The sequence below is a fragment of the Cynara cardunculus genome, unplaced genomic scaffold (genome assembly GCF_001531365.2).
Source record: "Cynara cardunculus var. scolymus isolate 2C unplaced genomic scaffold, CcrdV1 Un_Scaffold_5217, whole genome shotgun sequence".
NCBI lineage: Eukaryota > Viridiplantae > Streptophyta > Magnoliopsida > Asterales > Asteraceae > Cynara > Cynara cardunculus.
In genome coordinates, this window is record NW_020202293.1 from 12,416 (window position 1) to 22,937 (window position 10,522).

At 40.9% G+C, this 10,522-nt stretch overlaps 1 protein-coding gene across 2 annotated transcripts in view; it reads right to left on the minus strand.

The window, feature by feature from the left end:
• Positions 1-10,314, minus strand: part of LOC112504323 (protein CELLULOSE SYNTHASE INTERACTIVE 3) — a 14,452-nt gene extending 4,138 nt beyond the window's left edge. Inside the window, exons 1-6 of one of the 2 annotated variants that reach the window (XM_025108253.1) lie at positions 10,223-10,314; positions 9,909-10,015; positions 9,476-9,548; positions 9,285-9,377; positions 5,862-8,931; positions 1,781-4,322 (exon numbers count right to left, since the gene is read on the minus strand). In XM_025108253.1, coding sequence (XP_024964021.1) covers positions 1,781-4,322; positions 5,862-8,931; positions 9,285-9,337 — 5,665 coding nt within the window. In that variant the 5' untranslated portion in view covers positions 9,338-9,377; positions 9,476-9,548; positions 9,909-10,015; positions 10,223-10,314. Of the gene's footprint in view, positions 1-1,780; positions 4,323-5,861; positions 8,932-9,284; positions 9,378-9,475; positions 9,556-9,908; positions 10,016-10,222 lie in introns of those variants that run through there. The other variant, XM_025108254.1, reaches the window with a different exon arrangement.
• Between the last annotated feature and the right edge of the window lie 208 nt (positions 10,315-10,522).

Genomic DNA, 10,522 nt, shown 5'->3' on the forward strand with positions numbered 1-10,522 from the left:
GCGGATGAAGATGGCGACCTTCAAGAAGCAAGAAACAGAAGTTGGGATGATGCTGGCGGCGGCTGGCGGCACGTGGGGCGGCGGACAGCGACTGGAAAACACCGGGTCGGTCGTCTGAGTCAGCGGTGGCAGCGGCGGCGGTGCAGCGGCAACGGCAGATTCCGGCGAGCAGAGGCGGCAGCGGCAGATTCCGGCGAGCAGAGGCGGCAGCGGCAGATATGGCGGCGTCTAGGGTTCAGGCGACGGTGGCAGGAGTCCGGCGAAGTCGGCTAGGGTTCCGGTGACGACRGCAGGAGGTTTTCAGAGTGGCTCTGATACCATGTGATCAGAGGGACAGAGAGAAGAAGTATTCTTATTTACTGAATGAATAATTACAAAGGAGAGGCGTGTATATATATAGACACAAATAAGAAACCCAAACCCAAATAAGCAAAGGCCCGTACGGCCCAWCAGAAACCCTAAACAGACATAATATTTACAATATATTCTAACAAAATATAGGGCATCAAAGAACTTCCTTCACTTGTTATTTGGAAATTACCTTATGCACTATTGAATAGAAAATGTTGTAATTAGAGATCGTATCTAGTAACTGTTTGTTTGTTCCGCTTATGTATTTCTAATGTTCAGTAAAGGCGAGTATGATTAGGGCAAACATTCTATATTGAAGTGTTGTATCTTATGATGAACTCCATAAATAAATGTGAGGGTGTTATCCGTATATTAGTTGACTGTGTGGTGCAATATGGTTTGATACCTTTGTCCACCTTCAGCTAAATGCTCGAGAGATCCTAGGTTTTTAGGCCTGATGCTTACAGCCTTATTTGTTTTTGGCTTCTTTCCAAATTTTCTTTCTTCCATCATTTAGTCCTAGATGACATTTGGTCTTATCAGGTGTAGGAAATAATAGAACATCATCCAAGTGAACATGGGGAAACCATCTTGTTGTGGCAAGGTTGTCCAATGATTAGATGGATCCTGCTGTTGTTCTTACTGTTATATTGGTTTTAGTTTCTTTACAAGAGAAATATTTAGTTGACTGTAAATTTAGCAAATGTAGGATGTCTACAATTCATCAAGAGAAGAGTCCATCAAACAAACAGACATTCTCATAAATCCATCAAACAAACGGACATTCTCATAAAACTCATCATGTTGTCCAGACAATAGAGGGGAGAGAGAGATCAACTAGTGCCAGATAAGAATGTCTGATTTAAATCTTTCCTTGGGTTGGTTAGAACTAATCTTGACTGAGAACCTAGTGGGGACTACCATATAACCTTCTATCATGGTTTGTGGACTTCAATTTTAAAATGTGCAAATTTGTTTGTTTTGGCTCATTCAGTACTCTGTAATGGGCTATTACATCTTCCAGCTGGTCGTTAGACCTTAGTTATTTAGTAGGCCAGTATGTTTCTATGGGGTGGCCGATTAAATATGAGTTCTAAAAGCTAGTTCTAGAGTGATTTCACCCTACAGGGCCATCCCTGGTCGAGGACTAGCTTGCAGACTAGGGATAGACATGGATACTGGGCCTGCTGATGTTGTCAAGAACATAAGTGGGGAAGATTGTGATAAGCCGTTCATGGGCCATAGAGTTCCTAAGTGCATCCAGGAGATAGACGACCAGATATACAAATTAAAAGCATGCTTCCACATGAAGCAGTGAGAATATGCATAGCCTTTGGTTAAAAGTTAAAACAGAAAAGATAAGAACATGCATGTATGGTAAGAATCAGTGTTGACAAAACAAAGTAAACTGAAACTAGCCTGTTATCACCTGTTAAAGACCGGATAAGCTCGTTTGATACATACTCTAGAAGAGTGTGGTTTGAAAATAAAATTTTGATGAGTAGCGATGCCTGTCCAGCAACCTCCAAATTAGGAGAAAGTAACAATTCTTGAATAACTAATATGCCACCAGTTTCTGCAACAGCTCGTCTGTTGGTTCTACTGTGCATGACAAAGTTCTGTAATGCACAAATCGTCACCATCTTCATTTCATCTGTGGATTGATCTTCAAGCAAGCTTACCAATGCACGACATGCAGAAGCAGAATCTTTGGCTCTGGCTAGTCCCTCATGCTGTGAGAGGTCACCAAGAGCAAGAGCAGCAAGAAGCTTACCGGGCAGAGATCTAGTTTGTGGATCTAGCAGATACTGCGCTAGAGGTGCTATTGCATACTTGCAAAGCTTCATCTCTCGTACCCTCACATTATTAAACAAGGCTTCAAGTAGTCTTCCTGATGCTTCCTCACATTGGTGAGATCTTAGTAGGTCAAGCAAAGCATCTATGGCACCAGCTTCACTCATCTGTTTTGCGCCTGATGCGTCACTCTTTTCCTGAAAAATCAGTGCATCAAGAGCAACGGCGACGGTGGACTCTACATTTGAGTTCAACATCTTCACAAGCACAACCAGAGGAACTCTGAAGTAGTAGTCAGCATCAAACCGTAGAACATTTGAAAGAACCGATGCAGCTGATTCCCACAATGCATGGGATGGTTGGGGATCATCCTGAATAATAACTTTTGCAAGCTCATAAATGCCACCAGCATCAGCAACTGCATTTGGCCAGCTTAGTGAGATACTTTCCAATGCCTTCATCGCTGTTTGCTGTAAATTCAATATTCCAATCCCAGCAAGCTGCACAAGGGGCACAACTGCACTTTGTGTAGTTATATCTTGCTGGAAGTGCTCCTGGGCAAGCAAATGAGTCAGCAACTCAGTACCAAGTTGTTGAATAGCCTGAGATGGTGATTCAAGAAATGAAATTAATGGCTCAATTACTTGGGTGGGAGTAAGTTTTTGAGTTGCAAGGGTTTGTGGTTTCTCCAATACATTAACAAGTGTTTGTAGGGCACTGTGTTGTCCCCAGAGACAAAAATCAGGACGAAGTAAAACCATGAAAAGAGGTTCTACAAGTTTAGCAGCAGTTGCGCTTTTAGAAATTGCACTACTGTTTGTCAAAATCCTGAAGAGTTCAGAAATTGAGGAGCACAAGGCACTTGGGGCACTTGGGAGCAGTGCAAGACAATTATCAATGACACCAGCATTAACCATATCTAACTTGCGGGGAGTCCGGTCTTTGCCAAGCTTAATAAGTGTGGCAATACTGGCCTCAATAAGCACATGATTTGATCCGCAAATCAAACCAACAAGAAGATCTATAACATCATAATCTGCTGCAAGGCTCGCTGCTTGTTCATCATCCAACAGTTTTTCAAAAGCACAAAGACCAGACTCCACTGCTGAAGGAGCTTCAGATTGCATCAGCAGTACAAGAGGTTCAATGCACCTAGAAGCAATTGGCAGTGCTCGGACTCTGGAATTACCAAAAAGCACGGAGCAGAACTGTGCGGCATGGCTCTTCAATACTAAAGAACTGGAGGATAAAATTCTAAATGAACTCTCAAGGGGATTTCCTTTCACATCAAGAACTTTAGCAGCTTTTGCAGTGTCTGTTGAAGTCAACTTGATCAACACAAGAAGAGCAGCTTCTTGCTCACCCTCAGATGCTGCATTTAGCATATCAATCAAGGGCTGAAGTGCATGCACAGCTGATTCAGATTCCCTTATGTCCTCAGCATCAAACAACTGATGGAGAGCTCTAGCAGCACTCAATCTAGAAACTTTTGATCCCAAACGGAGAACAGCTATAAGTTGACTTAAGGAATTAACTGCTGATTTGTATCGCAGAAGAGCAGGATTGCTATACAATACTCTCATGAGTTCACAAATAGTGGCCTCAGTTAAGTCTTGAGGGCTTAAAGATAAATACTTTGTCAAACTGTCCAAGGCTCCAGCTTCAGCCATAAGAAGCTTGTTCGCATCACTTCCGTCTGCAATGGAAGTCAAAAGGCAAATAGCAAAAGGAGGAGCACCTGGCCTGTCTGGCATTGGTCTCAAAAGATCCACCAATAGTGGAATAGTTTTGCAAGCTGTTGATCCATTTCTTACTTCTTCAATTGCAAAGAGATGCTTCAAAACAATCTGATCAGGATTACGCACCAATGAGAATTCGTCAGATATAGCAACAAGGTTGGGCATATCTGCTTCTACGTAACCAATCAGTGTTGTTAAACCAGCAACTGCACCAGAATTTGCAACTGCAAGATTTACTTCTTTATTTCCTTTACATACAAGGCTAGCCATAGCCTGGGCACAGAAGAACTTGTCAAAAATTTCTTCAGACTTCAGCAAATTTGCTAAGGATGGAATGATATGCATGGTTAGTGTTGACAAAGCCACATTTTCATCTTGAAACAGTATAGCCACTAGTAAAGCACTTATCCATATGCCCTCTGCATCCTCAAACTCTGCCTGGCAAAAAGAGAAGGTAACTCGTTAAAAGAAGCATGTAAAGATTCCTCCATTATTATCAAACAATATTCACTATGATCTCAATAATTGGGATCCATCCTTGAAAAGGCTATCAAAATTTCAGTTTCCTCCATCTTTTCTTACTACAACGATTACCGAACGGTCATTACCTCATTCTATTTTTGATTATGCATTGGCACTTTTTCAAAAGCATGCAAAATATGTGGTCTGGATAACTACATTAGTAGGATACGGATATGTTATCAATCTCATAGAACAAATAGCTTGGTGCTAAGCTGCAGAGAAAAGCCTAATTTTTGCCTTCTTGCATTTCTTCTATCTGAGACAAAGAGTAAGGCTTAATTATGTCTACTTTTTTTAAGACATTTAACAAGGACACCAGAGGGCAGAGGGTACATATTAAAATAGGTGAGTAGTATAGATGGAAGACAAGTTTCTTATGCAACCTTGGTTCTGCCTTTTGCTTCAAAATGTACACAAAACCCACCCTATCAAAAGAAATAACCTGATTAACTTCTGAGGAATGATTACAGTAAATTAAAGAATGGTGAGCAATGACATTTACATCAGCACAATACGGAATTTTAGAGCTTATATAAAGTCGAACCAAACCAAACGAACCTAGTAATTCCCACACAAATGTGAGGTGAGGGTAGGATGTATGCAAACCTTTCCTCTTCCCCAAAGGGTAAAGAGGTTTCCATGAAGATACCCACTTGCAAAAGAAAAATTATAAGGAACAAGAGAATAAAGCATGTCCAAAACAAGCAACTAGTAAACTAAACAAAAAATGCAGAGGGGACAACTACTAGTACAAGAAGAAAAGGTAAGACTAGCGAACAACAAACAGTTCAAAAGGTAGGAAAAATGAAGATGGCCCTTTATCCAACGAAAAGCTCTGGTAATCTAACTCCCACGGCGCTAACCCTCTCCCTGTCTCACCCTCTATCTTCTCCAAAACTGCCTAATTCTAAAGCATAGTAAAGTATATTCTGTTAAACTCGTACTCCTGTTACCAAGGTAGTCGAGGAAATTGAGAACTCTGAGAGTGAATAATAGGCAGTATTAAGATATCCATTCAGTACCACTTAAGTGGCCACTTGGATTAGTTAGGGCTGCCGATTTAGCTGTCCACATTAATTGTCTTACTTTTGATTAGCAACTAATTATTGGATTAAGCAATTCAAAAAATTTAAGCAGGGGTTAATCAACTTTTCTCAACTCATTTCATCAAACAACTTTTCTCAAGTTGAAGGGCATCATTCAATTTTTGAGTAATATCATTAGTGGCATAACAAAACTAGTATTTTACAGAGAAATAATTATATCAAAAAAAAAGCATCAACATTTTCATTTCATTACACAATCTAGAAGCAATTATATTTCATATATTCAAATAAATGCTTATGCTTAAGCGTAACCAGTCACTTAATCCCTGTATAGATGATTAGGCGTTAGGTCACTCAACTGCCAAACTCTGCTTAAGGCTTTTAAAGCAATGAGAACATCTGGCTCTACCTGTGAATTTGATGTATATCTTGAAAGCTTCTTTGAGAGGACCTCAAGTCCCCCAGCTTCTACTACAGAATGCTTGTTCTTCTCACCGACTGAAGAAAGAATTGACAACAACCACATGGCAGCTGTACTTCCCAAGAGAGAGCCTGGATCAGGCACATTAAACTCACCCCCTTCGTGAAAAGCTGTTCTGTTGGCAAAATCCCTTGAAGTTCGGACGTCGGCTTCAAGAGAGTAACAACCAGAATTTTGTTTTATAATATCTACCAATCCATATATAACAGGTTTTAAGTACCCTGATGTATCAAGTGATGCTATGGTTTGCTTTCTATTCTCCTTTGAAGCACAGACGAGCAATGCAGTTGCCCCAACTCTCACTTCTAGACTGGTAGATTTCAGTATCCTGTTACCCAATGCGCCGATTGTTCTTATATTTGCAGCCAACAAGTCACCTAAGACAACTGGTTGGTCTCCACAAAGCCTGGCTAGAATTTCAATGGCCTTATCTTGCACCATAGGAGATCCCTCAGCTAAATAATACACAAGAGGCTGCAAGCTTGAGATAACTTCAGCAAGAGTAGACCATGGGGAGTATGTTGCATTCAACGTTTGCTTTGTCCTAGCCAATAAAGAAACTACTTCTAAAGCTTCAGCTGCATCAGTCCCATCCATATCCACTCCATTCAAGGACTCAACAATAGCAAGAATCGCAGATCGACATTGACTACTGCTAGTGAGAACATCACTTAGTGGGAAATGTTTGAGTAAGTGAAGAAGCGCACGAGATGCACCTTTCTTGCCTTTCGAACTTCCTTCTCCCAACACTCTTGTCAAAGCAGATACCACGTCTTCTGTCAATGCCTCTGCAGCAATCTGTGAATCAGACAAAAGATTGGCCAACGCAGACACAGCAGTCTCTGCAGCATCAATGGAAGATGTTTTGGCCAACTTGATCAGAGGCTTTACATCCCCCTCTGCAATATAAGGCATTTTATTCTTGGAGTTGGTGTTAGTTGGGCGAGACAAAGCACCCAATGCCCGAGCTGACTGTGTGGCAATAATCTGGGTGTTGCTTGTCAAGAGCTTCATGCAAGGATGCACCACTTCATCAGTTGCAAGACTATCACATATGTCTTGACGATTGCTAAAGAGGTCAGCCAGGACCGAAGCTGCATGCTGTTGAGCTTCCTGACTTGAAGAATTAAGAACCTGGATAAGAGATCTCAACCCTTTATAAGCTTCCGATCCCTTTTGCACAAGATCACTGTGGGATGCCATAGTAAGCACATGACCCAGTACTTCAATTATGTGGGCCTTTGATTTTGGAGAGTCTCCCAAAAGCAGGGCTAGTAGCTGATTAATAGAGGCAGCATCAGCCTTTCGGATAAGCTTTTTGAGTGCCTTAGAGGAGGCTTCTTGTCCCTTTGATCCACCATTCCTTAAGAACCACAAGAAAGCAGGAACAGCTTCTGCACTTTTGACACAGGCACAAATATCTTCACTATGACAGCACAAGTTCCAAAGAACATAAGCTGCATCTTCCTTTGCTTTCTGGGATCCCATTTCTAATAATTGTACAAGCGGCGGAATACCACCAGCAGCAGTAATTGCCCACTTGCTGTCATCTATTTGGTCGGTCAGGACTGCAAGCAACCAAACAGCATACTCCTGATGTTCTTCACTGGATAAACCCAGAAAAGAGATAAGTAATTGGATTCCTTCTCTCTTTCCAATGGCTTCCCAGATGTCCACTCCTTCACAGCATAAGCTTATCATAGAGTATATCAGATACTCTTGCATATCAGATGATGCCATAGTGATAAGCCCAATAAGCACCTTCTTGGCTTCTGATTGGTCAAGTCTTCTGGAGAGGCAATCATTGCCATACAGGCTAGCCATTGCCTCGAGAATACGATCCTGAACCAAATTATCGTCTCGAGGTTTCAAAAGTGCCACTAAAATATTTTCTATTTTTATTGCATCAAATGGTTCATCTTCTGGATTTACATTCTGTTCAAAGATCATCAGTGTGTAAGCAAGTGCTCCAATTATATCAGCAACAGGAGCAAACAAGCTTGGCGACTGAGCAAGCTCTCCTAGGTGTAGAATAAGAGCAGACATTCCCCCCCGTATGTTTGCCAATGCACGCGTAGCATGTCCCTGGAGAAATTGGCCTCCCTCTCCCTGCATACACTCTTTTGATGGAGCAACTACAGCACCAATGAGAATTGTAACACCATTTGAATCAACAATAGCTTCCTTACCCTTGGTTGACCTTGAAGAGAGAGCCTCCAGAGCATCAGCAGCACTACATCTGACAGGGATATCATTTTTTTTACTCAAGAGTCCAAGTAAAGCCTCAATTGCTCCAGAATCCATAATTTTTGGCATGCTATTGTCGAAAGCCAGCATCAAACGAGCCAAAAGAGAAGCAGCATTTGACTGAACAGCCGCATTGTCAGAAGAAAGCAGCCTAACAATAATGTCTACTCCACCGGCCTCAAGAGTAGCTCTCCAGTATCCATCTTTGTCGCCACAAAGATTTCTGAGAGCCCCAGTGACAAAGCCTACAACCACTTTGTCCTGTCTGTTCTTGGAATTTAGCTGTTCCCATAAAGTCGGAACTACACCTTCTGTAACAAATATCTTCATACCCACATGGTCATCCGATAGTCCACCAGAAGAAACTTCATAGATGACTTCAGCTGCTGCCTTCTTGGCCTCAATTGACTCTGTTTTCAGAAGCGAGAGTAATGGTGGGATGCATCCACCTAGAAGAACCTTCAATCGCAAGTCTTCATCTTTACACAGAGCAGTTAATGTTGCAGCAACATTTACTTTTGCCAAGAGGCTACCATTTCTAAGAATGGATATGAACAATGGCATTGCTTGAGGATGTGAACCTATGATAGAGCGTGCTTCCTTTTGTGCTTTAGAAATACCAAGTAATCGTGCCGTAGTAAGTTCTTTTTCTTGTGGCGAGGACATGTTTCCATGAAGCTGCTCAATAAATTGAGCAACCATGGACATTGTACTTTCAGCATCATCCATATTATTGCTTTCATTCGATATCCTATTATGTCATTGCAGCGGTCAGAATTTGCATATGGTTGCCAAAATGAACATGTTAGTACTAATGTATTGAAGAAGAAAATCAAAAGTAAATGAAGGGAGACTCCTGTACGTATGGAAAACAACATCAGCTAGTTACTGCTGAATGATTTGCAGGGTGCTAGTCAATATCAAGGTCAATTGATACTACAAGTCCATGTTTTTATGTCAAAGATGTGCTTGTATGTATGTTAAGGAGATACAGATGGCTTTTCCATAATCATACATATAGAGCGCTACTGTTTCCAGATCAGTAAGATTGTTATCTTGATAGCCTACTGACATAGCAGATCAAGCTGGCGAAACAGCACTAACCTGTTTACTGGAGCAGAATTCCCTGGTGCGTCAAGGAAGGAATATTTTGACATTTGAACCAATATTACACTTGAGAATGCCCCTTGCAGCCTCCTGAAAGACACAGACATCAATTTTCTCACGTCTCATCCAACAGCCAAAGTTTTGAATCAAGGGCCATAATCAAAATAATCAAAATAATCAAAACCCACCTCGTGCAACTTATCCAGAATAAAATCAAAGGCTTTCCAAGTGTCAACACCTGCCCAGCTCTCCCATAGCAAGCTAATGGCAGAAAAACAAATAACTACCAAAATCCAACTCAACATAGAACTCAATCGACCATGGGAAATCTATTTCACTAGTAAAAAGAATTCAAGCGTCAAATAAAGTTATCCACTTCATAGTCAGAGTCCTTCTTCCGTTTCACCACCACTTCCGGTTTGCATAAAAACAAATGTACACAAAAATAATAGCAATCCAAAACGACCCAATGTCCTCAAGTGCAAAGATCCTAGATTTAAGCATTTAACAAAGAAAAGTAGACTCTAATTGTGTAAAAAAAGAAAATAGTATGTGTATATATGTGTGTGAGTGTGTGTGTGAGAGAGATTGGAGATAAGAGGAAAACGGTAGAACATTTACCTCAGCTAACATACAATGAAAATGCTGTCTCGCAAATTGGTGCGGAATTCGAAGTGTATTGAAGAAGAAGAAGAAGAAGAAGAAGAAGAAACATCAAACGCTATATCCTGATCAGATGTTCATTTAAATACACATTAGGTAATTTTGGGCCTTAATAACACGAAGCATGTACACTATGAACTAGTTGAATGACTAGTAACGATTGTTGGAAGATCAGATCAGAAATGTACTGCAGAAAATTAGCTGTAGTAAGCAGTAATGTGGGTTTTTTACAGGAAGAACGTCGGCACAAAATTGATTGGAACGATAATCACCTGCAAGATGTAAGAGTAGGAACAAGGATCAACGATGGGGGTCCCGGTCGTCAATTGAGGAATAAACGGGGTTCGGCTTTGGGTGTGTTTTCCTCCCGCGTGAGAGGATGCCTTCACGTCTTTACTGCGGAGTTGCTTCTTCGCATTTTTATCACATAAAATCATCTATTTTGGAAATTTAACTAGAAATCTCTGAAGAGAAATAATAATATTTTATTTTTCTTTCTCACGTTATTAAAAGTAAATGTTAAAAAATATAAAAATAATATTGCATTATAAATATTCAATAACATAATTAAT